General features: G+C 40.5%; 1 protein-coding gene across 1 annotated transcript in view; it reads right to left on the bottom strand.

Annotated features, from left to right (window-relative positions):
- adamts6 (ADAM metallopeptidase with thrombospondin type 1 motif, 6) overlaps positions 1–13,101 on the bottom strand; it is a 64,395-nt gene extending 51,294 nt beyond the window's left edge. The window contains exons 1-6 of the mRNA XM_063014016.1: positions 13,014–13,101; positions 12,428–12,792; positions 4,566–4,743; positions 3,310–3,527; positions 2,119–2,202; positions 1,116–1,261 (exon numbers count right to left, since the gene is read on the bottom strand). Coding sequence (XP_062870086.1) covers positions 1,116–1,261; positions 2,119–2,202; positions 3,310–3,527; positions 4,566–4,743; positions 12,428–12,792; positions 13,014–13,101 — 1,079 coding nt within the window. The remainder of the gene's footprint in view (positions 1–1,115; positions 1,262–2,118; positions 2,203–3,309; positions 3,528–4,565; positions 4,744–12,427; positions 12,793–13,013) is intronic.
- Positions 13,102–17,968: the final 4,867 nt, after the last annotated feature.

Below are 17,968 nucleotides of genomic sequence, written 5' to 3'. Positions count from 1 at the left end.
ACTTCTGGGAAGAAAAAAACTGCTGGGATCCAGGGTTCGAATCCCCAGCAGCGCTATCAACTGCTCGGGCGTCTACACACAGACATGACGTAGACTATATCTTTGGCTATGTCTTTAAGAGGGGGTGACAGAGTACTGTACAATAGTGAAAGCTAAATAGCTAATTAACTGGTACAATAAATAATTTAGGACAAGTATGTAAAAAACATGATGTATAACACCCAAATTAAATCACTATAAAGGAACATTCTCATTGTGATAAAGCATTTCGGCAGTTGTTTTGCCCTGTGCCAATTTTGTAGTGTTGCTCTGTGCCACCATAGATGAAAGACTTTAATAGAATCATAGATTTTCTTTTTTAACCAAAGAAGAATTACCCTTTAATTACCCAAACTAAACTGAACACAAAAGGGTGCTGACTTGTAAGAAATCTGAGTAAATCGCTCAGCAACTTCAAAAGAAGAAGCAAACCTGAGGGCACAAATGTTTGCATAAGCCAGAGAAGAAGTTTTCCTCAGTGCCAATCAAAAACTGATGATCCTCCACAGGTGAACAGAGCTGGATGTGTGTGCTGCAGTTGCCAGGGTAACGTGGCCAAAATAGCTAAGAGCAAGAGTGATGCCATGTTCAGGTGATGACAGTGTTTCACAGTAGCATGGTTACCACCCCTAAATTGCAGAATGACTGACGGGCCTGGAACAGATAATTTATGTCTACTCAGCATTTTATGATCTATAAGTAAATCATAAGTCCTGAGATCAGGTACGTTTGGATGTCGTCACAGTAAAGGTGAAGTTTTTTTTGGTATCTGTTGTAATTATGTGGTATTATCAGCTCAGTGAGGTAATGGTTAGATGACTGCTTGAGTGTTCAGTATTAGATACAGTGTGTTATTTTTGTACAGCTAAGCTTTCCACTAGTCCAGGGGTAACTTCTCCCAGTTTGATTGAAAGTGCAGCACACAATGCTTTATAGAAACACACAGAGCATGACTGGTATTTGTGCCTAGTTTAACTACAAAGTACAGCAAAAGTGTTTAAGATAAGTCTGGCTTTCTCTAGGGTAACTGCTAGGTACAAATGGGTCATTTTTAAAGACAAAACTAAATTACCGACCTTGTGATGAGAACTGCATTGTCATGGTGTGCTATGCCATTTTCTGGGATGCTGTTTCCATCTCCCTGATGTGACAGGAGCGATTTCTGCCACTTGCAGAAGCTATCCAGGGACTTGTCGGCATGGTGGTTGATCTCCAGGTTGGGCTAAAACACAGAACACTTACTGAGTGTTACAATCTGAACATTACAATTTGACAACTTGAAGCAAGAATCTCATTATTTAAACAGTCATGCAAACAGCATAATTATCAAAAAAAATCAGCTTATTAGCACATACTGTATATAACCATCATTTCATTTTCACCTTTTACCACTGCTTTATTCTGGTCAGAGTTGTAGTGGGTCCGGTTTCCCCTAAATCACGGGGCGCGATGCAGTAGCACACCCTGAACAGGATGCCAATCCAAACACAAATGTTGCATTCTTGGAATGAATGCTAATAAAAGGATGTTGGTTTCACATACAAAAAAGCACTAGATGGATATGCTGGTACTCTCATTATACTATAATGTATACAAAATATAAATACACGTTAAAACATTACAGAGTTTTCCTCTGGGACTAAGTCTAGGCCTATCTGTTTGCTTAGCTTTTAACTTTAGCCGCAGTAGCCATATGGTAGGATGCTTGTGTCTGTCTTATCCAGACCAATCGTATAACAGTAAGTCCTTCTGTTTCTTAAAATAGGCTCTGCTGCTTTGATGGTGCCACGACCAGCTCAGACAGAAGCTTTGAGTCTGCTCTCATGTAAAGCACACTAAATAAAGAATGAAAGGTCACTAAAAATGATTCTCAGCCTAGTAATTACAGTTAAGGGCCCATATATTGCTATGTTATTACTGTGGTAAAATCATGTACATGCAACATGCAAGAACATGCAATGTGCAATGTGCAATATTCAAATACAAACAAATTATGTTTAGAACATATTTAAATTTTACAAGTAAAAGTATTGCCTTGAAATCATTGTAAAAATCAGAACAGACTTGTAATGCATTTACCTGGTCCTCTGTCAGAACAATCAGTCTGGTTACAATAATGTTCACAACGTTTCCTAGACTGGCATCACGGTAAAGTTTGGCAACCTGACCTCCAGAAAAGAAGAAAAGACACAAAGTCAGACAAATTATGTTAAAAGTCAGTTATTACATTATTATTATTTATTTATTTATTTATTAGGATTTTAACGTCATGTTTTACACACTTTGTTACATTCATGACAGAAATGGTAGTTACTCGTTACACAAGGTTCATCAGTTTAAGTCTTTAATGTCAAACACAGTTATGGACAATTTTGTGTCTCCAATTCATCTGACTGCATGTCTTTCTATTGGGGGAGGAAACCGGAGCTCCGAGAGGAAACCCACGCAGACACGTGGAGAACATGCAAACTTCGCACAGAGGACAAGGACCTGGATCACTCCACCTCAGAATCGAACCCAGGACCTTCTTGCTGTGAGGCGACAGTGATACCCACCAAGCCATTGTGCCAACCCAAACTATTAATATTATTATTATTACACTTTAAAAGAGTTTAAGACATGTCCAATCCCCCACCCCTCATTGCGTTTTTAACCTTTACTGCATGCTGACCCAGAAGAACCACAGACTTGCATAAGCAAACTCTTGACACATGTGAGGCCACCAAGTTTTTATTTACACCAGCCAGTGTCAGACTTCTACATAAAGCTACAGCATGCACAAAAGAACAGTTAGTGGGAATAGTTGTTGCAATGGCAACAAGGTCCCATCCACCTCTACCTGTCTGCAGAGAGCTAAACTAGGCTGGTGGTGTATGAGCTAGCATAATGGACTGCTGCACCACCCAAGCACCTTAGATGCTACTGTATTTTCTCACTAGAGATTAATGTCGCCTGTTCTTCACTGGTGACAAGTATAAATGAGAGAACATGTTGACAGAATCAGGTTTTTAGGGTAGGCACAAACATAGTCTTAAATTTATTAGCCAATCCAAGATAAAATGTAAAATTTAAGAAGTGTTGCTTGTTTTATTACACTTTTCCAGAGATTTATGAGGGAAAGCCTGTGGGTGTAGTCTTGTTTTCACTTATTTTTGCCAGCATTCTCTAAAAACCTTTTCCAGACATGTCATGTCTGGCCCCTAAAGACTACAGAGCTGTGTAACAAATACAAGCGTCCCACATGCATGAGAGAAGCAGGATCAAACTTACAATATTCATGACGGAGAGGATGTAGTGCTCGATATCCTTGCGCCCGTGGTAGCTCACCATCATTTTGTCGGCCACCACCAGAGTCTCTACAAAGCGCTCTGCACTGACGGAGCGGCGCTGCCGGTGGGTGTTGTTAAAGCTGCCGTTATTCTCCTCAGGTGAGGGAGATGCTGCAGCAGGACTAACTCGTGAACGTGGATTTTGATTTATTAAGAGGTCTGGGGATTAAAGTGCAACAGAGACCTTGTTATTAATTTAGTACTGAACATCTTATTGACCTTCTTTGTCATCATTCTAAGGGCAGCTATCACTGCCCTTTGTCAAGGGCAGTGATAGCTCAGTGGTTAAGGTACTGGTGGTTAAGTTGCTTTGGATAAAGGCATCTGCTAAATGCCGAAAATTTAAATGTAATCATTCTGTTTGATTCACTTAAATCTCTCTCTCTCTCTATCTATCTATCTAAGCTCCACATGGAAAAAAACAGATTGTAAATCTATGCTTTTAACAGGTACTTTGGACTGAGAAGTTCATGACGTTCCTTAAATATTTATTGACTTACTTGTTGTCAGACTGTCTTTAGCATTTATTTATAAGTAAGTTTAGAGTCAGTGGGTTTTGTGATCTTTTCTAAAAACAGGAAAATGTGTTAATATTATTGTCTGTGGTAATCACATATAAAAAAACAGAAAACTTTAAAATATTCCTTTAAATAACAACTATGATATAAAAATACATGATTTATGTGCATAACAAATATACTGCTTATATACAATGACTAATGGAAAAATCTGTGTGAAATATGTATAAAAATGCTTTTAAGTCTACTCAGATGTGCATGCATGACTGCCGTGCATGAAGCGCATTCCTTCTGAACCTATCTGCTGCAGTAGGAGCATTTATGACCCAGATGCTGGAGGAAAAGCCATTAGATAGTGCCTGTTCGGGCACGCTGGCTTCCTCATGATGACAGCCTTTACAGTGACCTACAGCACTGCAGCCAAATACCTGAAACTTCAACAGGCTCAGGGCACCATGCTAGGGCAGAAACAAGTAGAGCAGATCTTTACTTAAACCTGTAAAAGACATTCAGACCTAACCACCAGCTTGTCTGTTTTTAACACAACTGGAGATGTATGTGTTGTCCTGCTGGTGCTATCCAGTCGAACCTGAGCCACACACCACAGCTTCCTCTATGACTATCTATAGCCATTCATTTACGTCAGCCAAACAGCAGGCGGATGCAGAGGTTCACCAACCTGAAACACCGCAGCTGAACTCCTCGCTGTGCCTCTGTGGTGACGAGATGGAGGATTTTTTATAAATAACGTGTGGCTGCCCTTCACCGGTAAGCCGGAACTCGCTGGAGTTCCTGGAGGATATGTCCTTTAGAGGCTCAATTAAATACTGCTCATCTTCTGTGATGATGACACCATGCTTGTGGAAAAAAACAAGAAAGAAACATTAAAAATCCACAATGTTAGTTTCCACAGAAGAGTTAGTGTTAGTGTACGGATTAATACTGGCCTATACTTGTACAAAAAAAGCTTCAGTCTATGAATTGATGAATTAATTTATTGATATACTTATGAAATAAATATTAGATTGAAAAACTCATACAATATATTTGTAAACACAGTCTAGACAGTGATCTCAAGCATAATTCCTAGACGTAACATAAAATACTGCGAGTTGTTGTTTTCTACATAGTCATAGTAACTGAAACACTGACAGTATGTATAATCTAATCTGTTTGGATTCAATACAATGTTAAACTGTCTGTCCAGCATTATGATGTCCAGCTCTGCAATTAGAAAAAGCCTGTTAAATACACGCCACCCACAGATAAGTACCATACACTTAGGTCAGTTTAAAGCATGTGTGATTCATATCTCTGAGTCGCCTGCAAATGCAAAAAAACAGCTTGTGATCCATAATACTGAGTTCAATCACACCAAAACCACCAATTACATAAAGAACAACACCATAATTACTGGGACCAAAGCCAAAGTACACAGTCATGTGCCCCTGACAACCCCCACCGCAGTATAAATTGTAGAAGTTGTGTTTATAACAAACATTGGCACATTCTACAAGTCTGTAAAACACACAATGAAACCAATTAAAGCCCTCTTTTTGGAATAATAAACTTGTGCACATGCAAAACAAATGCACCCAAAGTGTGCCTGCTGGTGTAACTGCCTCTGAAAAAAGCTTAAGATTTTTCTTTTTAAATGATTGTTTGATAAAAATGACATTGTATACATCTGTCTAATCTATATTTGTGATGTATGTAGAAATTAAGATTACTGCAGCTGGCAGTTGATATCAGGTGATGAAGGTAGAAAAAGGAGAATCCATAAAAGATACGTTGCCCTTGTTTTGTTATGTTTAATACTTCAGTCCAGAAACTAGGGATGTAACGGGATGGTGAAAAAGGACTAAACAAAGTCAGAACTAAACAACGTTGAGACAAAACTGTCACTGTAACCAAGTGCCTGATGTAAGAAAAAGAAAACACAAAGCGGGAAAAAAATCCAACCACCCAAGGCAGAATGTGATATGAAACTCTATAGCATGAGCTAACCAGTGAGCTGGCAAATAAAGAAACAAATAGGGATAAAGCCCCTTTGAAAGGCGAGGAAAAAAGGAAAAACAAATGAATTAATGAACCTAATGAGGGGAGACTGCGGTAGAAATGTAATCAGGTAGAAATAAAATCAGGCATGATATGTCAGCTACTCGATCCACCAATGTGCCACAACACAATCACAGACTATTCCTTCTTACTCAAGCCATCAAACTTCCTTCTGCCAATCAACTAAGTACTGGGTCCTTGGCCTGGGGCTTGCCTTGAATGTAGAAGTTTTTATGGTCTGTCTAGACCAGGAACTAATATTTAGCTTGTTCTAGTCAGTGAGTGCCTTCACTGCTAAAGAACAAGCTTAATTGCCAGCTGTTCTTGATTCCCAACATCCTAATTTCTCTCACTTCGGGATAGTCTGTGAGAGGAATATGTACACAGGTGCACTTTATTGTCGTGCCCTGCTTATTGGGATAGACTGCTCCCACTCTTACATTGGAGGCATCCACCTCGATGATGAAAAGGACCTTGGGGTCTAAGCACTGTGCCTGACACGAAATGCTTCTGAAGTTCATCAAATGCTACCTGCTCTTCTGGCATCAACTGAAACCGACCCAAGTTTTTGTTCATAAGGTTGGTCAATGATGCTAATACAGTGTATCACAAAAGTGAGTACACCCCTCACATTTCTGCAGATATTTAAGTTTATCTTTTCATGGGACAACACTGACAAAATGACACTTTGACACAATGAAAAGTAGTCTGTGTGCAGCTTATATAACAGTGTAAATTTATTCTTCCCTCAAAATAACTCAATATACAGCCATTAATGTCTAAACCACCGGCAACAAAAGTGAGTACACCCCTTAGTGAAAGTTCCTGAAGTGTCAATATTTTGTGTGGCCACCATTATTTCCCAGAACTGCCTTAACTCTCCTGGGCATGGAGTTTACCAGAGCTTCACAGGTTGCCACTGGAATGCTTTTCCACTCCTCCATGACGACATCACGGAGCTGGCGGATATTCGAGACTTTGCGCTCCTCCACCTTCCGCTTGAGGATGCCCCAAAGATGTTCTATTGGGTTTAGGTCTGGAGACATGCTTGGTCAGTCCATCACCTTTACCCTCAGCCTCTTCAATAAAGCAGTGGTCGTCTTAGAGGTGTGTTTGGGGTCATTATCATGCTGGAACACTGCCCTGCGACCCAGTTTCCGGAGGGAGGGGATCATGCTCTGCTTCAGTATTTCACAGTACATATTGGAGTTCATGTGTCCCTCAATGAAATGTAACTCCCCAACACCTGCTGCACTCATGCAGCCCCAGACCATGGCATTCCCACCACCATGCTTGACTGTAGGCATGACACACTTATCTTTGTACTCCTCACCTGATTGCCACCACACATGCTTGAGACCATCTGAACCAAACAAATTAATCTTGGTCTCATCAGACCATAGGACATGGTTCCAGTAATCCATGTCCTTTGTTGACATGTCTTCAGCAAACTGTTTGTGGGCTTTCTTGTGTAGAGACTTCAGAAGAGTCTTCCTTCTGGGGTGACAGCCATGCAGACCAATTTGATGTAGTGTGCGGCGTATGGTCTGAGCACTGACAGGCTGACCCCCCACCTTTTCAATCTCTGCAGCAATGCTGACAGCACTCCTGCGCCTATCGTTCAAAGACAGCAGTTGGATGTGACGCTGAGCACATGCACTCAGCTTCTTTGGACGACCAACGCGAGGTCTGTTCTGAGTGGACCCTGCTCTTTTAAAACGCTGGATGATCTTGGCCACTGTGCTGCAGCTCAGTTTCAGGGTGTTGGCAATCTTCTTGTAGCCTTGGCCATCTTCATGTAGCGCAACAATTCGTCTTTTAAGATCCTCAGAGAGTTCTTTGCCATGAGGTGCCATGTTGGAACTTTCAGTGACCAGTATGAGAGAGTGTGAGAGCTGTACTACTAAATTGAACACACCTGCTCACTATGCACACCTGAGACCTAGTAACACTAACAAATCACATGACATTTTGGAGGGAAAATGACAAGCAGTGCTCAATTTGGACATTTAGGGGTGTAGTCTCTTAGGGGTGTACTCACTTTTGTTGCCGGTGGTTTAGACATTAATGGCTGTATATTGAGTTATTTTGAGGGAAGAATAAATTTACACTGTTATATAAGCTTCACACAGACTACTTTTCATTGTGTCAAAGTGTCATTTTGTCAGTGTTGTCCCATGAAAAGATATACTTAAATATCTGCAGAAATGTGAGGGGTGTACTCACTTTTGTGATACACTGTATATTTGAAAAAAATCAGCTCAAGGTAGACCCATTTATTTATACATTCAGGAAAATGCTTTATCCTGCTCAGGTTTGCAGTGATAAAAAGTATCTTGGAGACACTGGGTGCAGTGCAAGATATACAGAGTCCAACACAGGACACCATGCATATAGATACTCACTCAGTCATTCACATCTGGGGCAACTTATAATAGCTAATCAACAAATTGGCATGCTTTCAAAAGATAACAGAAAGCCTGTGAAGATGGGAAGAACATAAACTTGACACAGTCAGTAATCTGAGGTTGGGATTGGACACAGGTTGACGGAGCTGTGCCGCACTAACACCACCTGCTGTACCACTCTATGCACTTTTTCATTCACACTGTGCTGACCAGCGCCTCACACGCATGGACTGGCACTGTACTGCAAATGATTGTTTGGTGAGCATCAGTTGTTTTTAATTCAGTGTTTATCAGACCTTGACAACCTTGTTAAATATTGACATTTTCTGATGCATGAAATGTGAGGTAAACTGTAACCTGTGGTTATACATCACATGCTTTCAGCTAGTTAATAACAATTGTTGTGCTAATGGCCTTTTTTATTAAAAAAGAAACAACCTGATTTCTCATTAGGATGAGGAAAAGCTCCACATAACGATCTTACAAGCCCTGGCATAAATCACTGATCAAGACCAATCCCCCTGATAGATGAGATGGCAGCAGAGTTAAGTTGAAAGACGTGGTTATGTGATTACACAGCACACAGAGACTGCAGGTTTCCTCCGAGCTCTTGTGCAAGCGCAGACACAGTGGCTGCAGGAAATCCCTCCAGGCCAGCACGGCCTCTCCAAATTCCCACAGATTTATGTGACTGTACCTCTGATACTAAAGAGGAATCCAATATGGTGTACACGTCCTCCCACGTGTCCTCCCTGTCAGAGAGGTAGGTGGGCAGAACCAGCTCCCTTGGGAATTTTCCACCCTCATTCTCTCTCCTAGAAATTGAAAGACAAAGCACCTCTCATGATGATTTATGAGTGGCAAAGCCGAACAAGCAGGGGAGCACCAATTCATTCTCCTGGATATATCATCATAAAAAATACTAAATAGTTTTTTCTCAAAATAAATATATATTTTTATATAATAGACAGTACCCTGACATTATATATTATTAGAACACCTTGACTGCAGCTTTTTAAATCAAATGTTACAGCTTAATTACTAGATACATATAGCATGGTGACATGGCATCAGTTCTACCTCACATGTACGACCTTAAAGTGGATATTGAACACCTTGGATAAGTGATTATATGATGGTCGCCTCACAGCAAGAAGGTCCTAGGTTCCCTTCCCAGGTGGAGTGGTCTGGGTCTTTTCTGTGTGCATGTTCTCCCCGTGTCTGTGTGGGTTTCCGCCGGGTGTTCCGGTTTCCTCCCATAGTTCAAAGACATGCAGCCAGGTTAAATGGATATACTAAAAATTCCCCCTAGGTGTGTGTGTGTGTGTGTTTGCCCTGTGATACACTGACGACCTGTCTGGGGTGTTTCCTGCCTTTCGCCCAGTGAATTGTACCCACCACAACCCTGCATAGGAGAAAGTCGTGGCAAAACACAATTAATAAATTCATGAATTATGGTTGCCACCGACACATTGGTCCCAGCCTTCATCAGGTCATCCTGTAAGGGCTGTAAGGGTTTATTGTCCTGATGAGATTGCTAAAGCCTTTGGATGAAATTCTGGGCTTTCTCCAATGGTCAAGCAGGTTTGTTGCTGTGCCATAAGTTTGGAACTCCCAATGAAGTGTTCAGTGTCTTGGAAATCTTCTTATGCCCATTACCTTTCTAGTGTAATAAAATCATCTCCTCTATCAGCTTTTGTAAGCATCTCTTGGTTTTCAGCATGTTTACAACACACCTTGAACACTTGAATCTCTGGTTGGTGTTTATATAACACATCCCAGCTAAATTAAACAAATTAAGAATGGTTATTGAGTTTCCCATGGTTTAATTATGTTGTAATCCAACTTTAGGTCCTGTACCCAGTGTTTTCCCGTGAAACCAAGCAGCCTCTATGAAATGAAAAACATTTGTTTTCATATTTGATGTTTGCTTGTAAATGCTTGATTGTAGATTTTCATTGAGGCTTCATCTAGTATTTAAATGACCTTAATGCAGATTTCCCTAATAGTTCTATGACGTCTGACGTGCCATGATCGTCTTTGACAAACTGTGTTCTTTTGACAAAGCCCAGAAACCAGCTGGCAGCATTAAACGGAACTGCAGGTGCAGAAACGATCCAAACCTGATGCAGAACCGCTATGCGGTTACACTAAAATTTTGCTGTCACTCAGCGGTCATTTTAACAAAAATCAGATGCAGCAGCGCACACAGACTGTAGCTCAGATAAGAGATCTGTTAAGGTGCGTTATGACCTCAGATCAGGTGCACTTGAGCCTTCTAGTTTACCATCATTATGCATTCACCTGGCACTCTTTCACTCTCTTTTTCACACTTCTTAGAATTTTCTTTTTTATCCCTAATTTGTAAAGACTTTCATTATTATTCTTGATGACCTAGCGCTGGATCCTAGCCTAGCATTTGTTCTGGAGTCAAAACTGGAGAGATGCAGTGAGACTAAAGATAAACCAGACAGTAATCAATGTCAGCACACTTAATAAAATATTTAAAAATAAGTTAAAAACAAGCAATATTGCAATAATTCTTGCTGTTTGAATTAGAAAGAACAACCGAGAGGAGAGGAGATGCACGTCGGCTGTAGAATAAATACACTGCACAGGAATCAAAGCTTCCCCTTAAGTCCTAATGAAAATGTCACAAACTTAGATTGTTTAAACTTATTTTATTGAATATAAATGTAGGAAATCTGCACTCTGATTGCACTGGGGTGCCCAGGCAACACAGCAGTCTATTACGCTAACTCACAGCAATTGAGATCTGGGTTTCAATATTAGCAGTGCATTCGTCCAGACCCACCATGACCCTGACCAGGATAAAGAGGTTGTTGAAAATGCAATGAAAATCATTGCAGAGGTGTGTCATCATGTTTAATCTGCTTTTGACAGCACTGACTGAAACATAATGACTCCATACCATACCAGCGCCTTTCAGTCAAAGTCAAGAGAAGTCAACTGAAAGCAAATGTAAGTACTAACTTTATTTTTCAAATGTACTTTTCATTCTAGTTCTAGTTTCAAACTAGATGAATTGTAAATATAGTACTGAGTTTGGTAGTTTACTTTTTTTAGCTGAGTTTTTAAACCCTTTTTTCTGGTCAAGTCAGTTACAGCGATGTCTAGCGATGGAGTTCATATATGAGCCCATAGGGAAGGGCCTATAATGCCTATTATGCTCTTTTGGACTCCCAGTGACAAACAATACAGATAAAGCTTTTCTGTTATGCCACTTAAGATCTTTTGCTACTTAACTAGGCTAGTTTTGACTCCAGAACAATTCCATTAGTACCGGTCTGGTGCCGTTTTAACTGGCCTGGAGCTGGTTTCGCTTGTCTGGTTCTGTTACATAATGGCCTGGTCCTGATTTAGCTTATCTGGTTCTATTTAGATCAGGTCTGCTGCTAAAGCTGGTCCTGCTGCTTTCTTCCGTTATGGTGTTCATGCTTGTTAATGTGTATTCAGTGTTTTTGTTTTAAAGTTAAAAGAATTAAAGTATGTAGTTAAAGTATCTCTTACGGCCATCTCCCACAGACATGGGGTAGTCTTTATCGTGTTCCAACACACCTTGTATATAAAAAGTTCTCTCGAAGGAATTGGGAAATGGGGTTTTACTTGCAAATAAAATGGTGAAATCAGGCGTGCAAAAGATGTGCATGTGTTATTCTGGTATCAAAGAGATTTAGTGAGGTTCTTTTCTACTACTAACCTTTTTAAGAAGTTAAAAACTTTTGGTTCATTTACACCACAGGAATCAAGGCTAATTTTATTGTAATGGGACACAGCTTCAGAAACCTTTTTGGTGTTTCTTTTGAGAAGTAAGTATTTTTTCTAAACATTTGTTAAGTGTAAGCTCTACAAATCAAATGATATTCCCACCCGTCAATTTGCAATAATTTTATCATTGTACATCTATGTTTTTTTATGGTTCTATGTAAAAATGTAAAGAACATCGGTGAAAACACATGCACAAAACAGAAAGGAAATAGCTGACAGATAACAAGACTTTTCCTCTGTGGATTATTTACTCCCACACAATGAAACCTTGAGGCTTTTTACTCACCAATCCATTGCAGTTACTCAGTGCCACTCCTGTAGTGCTGTATTGATCCAGTAGGTATCCAAAATAATGACAATCATCCGCCAACATGTAGCTAAGCTCCCGTCCGTCCTTGCCCCAGTACTCTACAGTGAAGTGTTTGGAAACCAGGTGTGGATTAAGCGTCAAATTTAGGTGAAAGTGCTTGCCGTAGGCTGAGAGGCGGTAAAAGAGTCTGGTTTCGGCGGGGTCCAGCCCGGCTTGGTCCAGCGTCCGTTTTCTGCGCCCGGGTCGGTGCTGTTTCACAGTGTAACTCATGAACTCGCCCTTGTCATTCAGCCTAACGGGCACTGTTAGCTGGTAGTCATCCAGACGGGACAAGAACTCCTCTTTCATTTAAATAAGAAATAAACAAAGAAACAGAATTAATAATGCTGAATGCAACAGAATTCATTTAATAAGCAGCATTTCACTGTTATAACAATTTTATTGTTTTATCTTGATTGAGAATCTCTCAATTTGTTGTCGATCACACACTGTAATGTTTAACAATCAATGTACACATCTTGTTTTTATCAGCCAAGACCAGAACATTTTAAACTTATCTTACCTTGAGAACTGTATGAAAGGCTCTGAGAATCAGCAGCGGCCAAGAGCAGGCTCAATATCCAAGTCAGCGTCTTCCACAAAATTTCCATAATTTAGAGAAGATCTGACATGGGGGAAGGGGGTTTGGGGGAGCTACAAGAGGATCAAAACAGTTCAGTCAATCCAGCACCATAACAGATTCAATCTGATGATCATCCTTGACGTTTAAACTTCAGTCTGTAAGACATCCAGGGCTTAGAAGTCTTTGGAAAGTCAGAGCCTTCAGGCCTGACATGCATGTGTCTCAGAGCTTCTGCCAGCCATGAATGATGCAGGAATCCAAAAAGCAAATTACTTCAAGTAAGTCCAAAGCAGCATATCTATACTGGGGGGGTTTCTTGAGATATCCATTTGTCTGTCTAGAAAGAAAACACAATCTAGTAAATGCTCAGACTTGTTTAAACTGGGCAATAATAGCTGTCAGTGTATCTTAGAACAACATTTGTTGTGAAAAGTTTTCTCCAATGCGTCATGCTCCTTTTAACCCAGCTTTGTTTTACCATGTTGCCAGATTGGACAACTACCCATGTTGAGTCAGGGTGGTTAATAATAAGTTGGGCAGGATTTAAAAAAAAGAATTAGTTCCCACACTAAAAACTAGAACTGTTCCATTTGACTATTATTTCATGGTAATATATAGGTGTAGTTATGTTTTCAATGGTTTAGTTATGACAAATAATCTCTATACACATTGGTAGCGTAGGTGTGATTTTCATAGACAATTTTCTTACAAAATTTTAATGTGCTTATAATATTAGAGAACTGGTTGACCTGCAACCCACTAATAAATGCCAGTTGTTGGGCAGTTGTTAAATTCTCTTAATAAATGTTTATCAACATGTCTGTACTTTATAAAATATCTGTCAAGCTTTAGGTCTGCTTCAGGCCAGACCTGAAGACTTATTTAAGTCTTCAGGTCTGGCCTGAAGAAGGAATCCTCTTGGGCCTCTTACTTTCTTATGGTCTTTCAATCATGCCAACCTCACCCCTTTATCATGTTTTGGGAGATATCCACATGTAGTCAGGTTTAGCCTTCATTCCTTACTCAAAAAGAAGTAACCCTGTTTCTGTATGTACGTACAAATACAACCCTATTTATGTACAAATACATCTGTGACTGAAAAAATCTCAAAGATGTTCTGCACAAAAATGCTTTATATAATAAGCAAGTTTTAAACATACAAGTTGTATTAAATGTTCATTATTAAGTCATTCACAGATTTCTGACCTGCATACACTACTGTCAAACACCAGCCAGACATTCAGAAACAGATAGACAAACAAAAGAACTTAAACCAGACCGAGCTTATAACAACTAAACATCTATCAGTGTCTCTCTCTGTTCTCATTCCCCAATAAGAAACTAAAGAATCTGTCATGGCGCCAGCTATGCTTTCTAGAAAATAAGATTCTGTACAGTGTGAAAAACCAGACAGCAGCGTAAAGTCTCTGCCTCGACCATGTCTGACCTAGAAAGCTGGCACAGTGCCAGACAAGGATGAGTAAAAGCAACCTCAGTGAAAACCTGAAAGTTGTATACATGTGTATTCATATTTTGGCAGTGACTACTATTTTTTTTTTTTAATTGCAGACCAAATGATGGCCGTGCGTATTCACTCGTCTGCCAGAAATCGAGTGGAAAAAATGTGCTCAGTCTGTACAGCTGCAGCTGTTTGGTCTAGTCTTTGGATTATGTGATACTTTAATGTAATTAATGTAATCTCAGTGGCAGCAAAAAAGCTTATTAGTTTGCATATTTAGTGGGACATTTTACCAAAAAGCTGTCACAGATCACTCAGCTGAGCTAGCAAAGAATAAGTAAAAATTACGATGTGTGTAGAACACTCTGGATTTCCAGTTTAAAAGGCACCAACAGCGCATTTAACCTATTGACTTACCAACATACAATGTAATGCACCAGGGTGCATATGTTGGCTCAGTTACTTGGACTTGTCAATGTCAGTTCACCAAGTATAAGCAGCTGATTTGTACAGCTAAACATGAGTATATGCTGTCTAAAGTCCCCTGGATCAACAGGTTGCATGGCACATGGCACCAGAGGCAACCAAGTACTCTCTTAAGCATTAGGTCCACTTTGTGGCAACATCTATTAGTGCAGCCTTCACAAATTAACCCAGTGATCTGGCAAAACACGTCATGGTGCATATAATAGCTCTTAATTAACCATCAGGCTTGCAAAATGTTTGTCACATGCCATAGAAGTAGTCTGATTATTTGGCAGGCAAAACATCATGGTACATCATAAAGCCTCTTGAGCTACTAGATCATCAAAAGCAACTAGGCACATATCTTGGCAATGCCATGCCTAATTTGTAGCAGCAATATAGTGCAAATCTCACAAAGTGAAATATGGGTGGATTATGGCATATATAGGCTCCTTGTCTACCAGGTTTGCATCTGATGCAATCTTATCAAGTGTCATGCCCAATGTCATATTTACTTAAAAGCAACAATTTTTATTGCACATGGTAATGGACAGCGTATTGCAATATTAAGATGTCTAGTCAAGTGTTATTTGCCCAAGTGAAGTATCCAGACTTTAGAACTGCTGTCAGCGTTAAGTCAAATTTGTAATTAACAATTTAGTGCATGCCCCACAAAGTAGCTAAGGGCTTGTAATACCAAAAATTTCAATGCATACATAGGTAACTGAACTACATAATAGCATTGCACTAATGTGTCACTTCTAAGTAGTCTTGTGGTTTGGCAGATCAAAACAATAAGGTGCATGAACAGGCTAGTGAATAACCAGGTTTGCACTAACAGAGCCAACTAATAGCTGTCAAGTGCCATGTCCAGTTTGTACAACCAGTGTATTGAAAAGTCTACAATTTGCAGCATTTTGGGTTGCCAAGTAGAATGGCATCAGATGTAACAGGGGTCTTGTCAGATGTCATATATAGTCTGCAGCTACAGTTTAATACAAACATCACAGTCGGTGCACTGCGTGGAAAAGTATAAAAAGCAAAGTTTAATTTACCGTCTTCATATTAACTGCCACTTCCTTTGGTAAGATTAAAGTTCCCAGTTCAGTGCATTCTCTTCTCTGTTCAGGCCACCACAGATGTAAGTATTATACCATTAAATGGAAAAGTTGTCCCAGTGTAGGAACAAAGCGTTGTCTCGTCCCGGCACCGCGCACAAAAAACTTCAGCTCCATTAATGAATGAACCTCTGAAATGCAGAACTTCTCGCCACTTGCAGCTCTTGTACTTTTTTGCTTTTATTTTCCAGAATAATGCGGCTTTTATTTGCGGCTCTGTTGCTGTTTTGTGCTTTATATTGCGCCTCTACACTGACGCGGCAGCAGCGCACGCCGGTGCATGCACGAGTTCAGCACGAGCGGAGCGAAGCTCGAGCTCCTTTAATAGCGCGAGAGGACTTCAGCCAAAGTCGCTCGCGAGCCGCAGCACACCGGCCGCACGAGCTGAGGGGTGCGCTATGACGTCACTGCAGAGGCGCTGATGTTAATGAGGAGAGTCGTCATTGGTTTTCTACTTTCATTACACACCTGATCAATTAATACATTTCTGTTTAGCACCTCAATAAGGCTTTTTATGTTTGTTTGTTTATTAGGATTTTAACGTCATGTTTTACACTTTGGTTACATTCATGACAGGAACGATAGTTACTACACAAGATTCATCAGTTCACAAGGTTATATCGAACACAACCATGGACAATTTTGTATCTCCAGTTCACCTCACATGCATGTCTTTGGGCTGTGGGAAGACACCGGAGCCCCCGGAGGAAACCCACACGGACACGGGGAGAACATGCAAACTCCACACAGAAAGGACCCGGACCGCCCCATCTGGGGATCGAACCCAGGACCTTCTTGCTGTGAGGCGACAGTGCTACCCACCGAGCCACTGTGCCGCCCTGGTTATTATGTCATTATATTATAAAGTGGGTGTTTGTACCAATTCCATCATTTCTGTTGAAATTATAACAATCATTCTGTAGTGCATTCTTAATACGGCCATATGTTTAGTGCATCCAAATGAAACAATGCAACCATCCAAAACAAACTGTTACATAGAAGTGGGCAGCATGGTTAATCAGCAGGTAGTTCAATCTTTTCAGCTTTCAGATTCTATTCAGGATGAAGCGGCTACTGAAAATTAATAAATGCCTTTTTAAATCTATCAAAGAAATGCATTTATTAGGTAATTGCAGATACAAACGTTGCATTTTTGTTCTATTTATTTATAAGGATTTAGTTTGTTTGTTTATTAAGATTTTAACGTCATGTTTTACACTTTGGTTACATTCATGACAGGAACGGTAGTTACTCATTACACAAGATTCATCAGTTCACAAGGTTATATCAAACACAGTCATGGATAATTTTGTGTCGCCAATTTACCTCATTTGCACGTCTTTGGACTGTGGGAGGAAACCGGAGCACCCGGAGTAAACCCACGCAGACACGGGGAGAACATGCAAACTCCACACAGACTCCCTGACCGCCCCATCTGGGGATCAAACCCTGGACCTTCTTGCTGTGAGGTGACAGTGCTACCCACTTAGCCTCCGTGCCGTCCCTATATAAGGTTACTGGTTACACAAGATTCATCAGTTCACAAGTTGTCAAACACAATCATGGACAATTTTTTTAATGTCCAGTTCACCTGGCTGCACGTCTTTGGACTGCGGGAGGAAACCGGAGCTCCCGGAGGAAACCCAAGCAGACACGGGGAGAACATGCAAACTCCACACAGAAAGGACCCTGACTACTCCACTTGGGAATCGAAACTTGCTGTGATGCGACAGTGCTACCCACTGAGCCACCGTGGCATTTTAGTTCCAGAGCATCGCAGTGGCACAGCAGATAGTGTGGGTGCCGCACAACAACACCAGTGAGCTGGGGACTATTTAAACTCTAGGTCACTG

This window comes from Trichomycterus rosablanca, chromosome 18, assembly GCF_030014385.1.
Source record: "Trichomycterus rosablanca isolate fTriRos1 chromosome 18, fTriRos1.hap1, whole genome shotgun sequence".
In the NCBI taxonomy this organism is placed as follows: Eukaryota; Metazoa; Chordata; class Actinopteri; order Siluriformes; family Trichomycteridae; genus Trichomycterus; species Trichomycterus rosablanca.
This window is presented reverse-complemented; position numbering and strand designations above follow the sequence as displayed.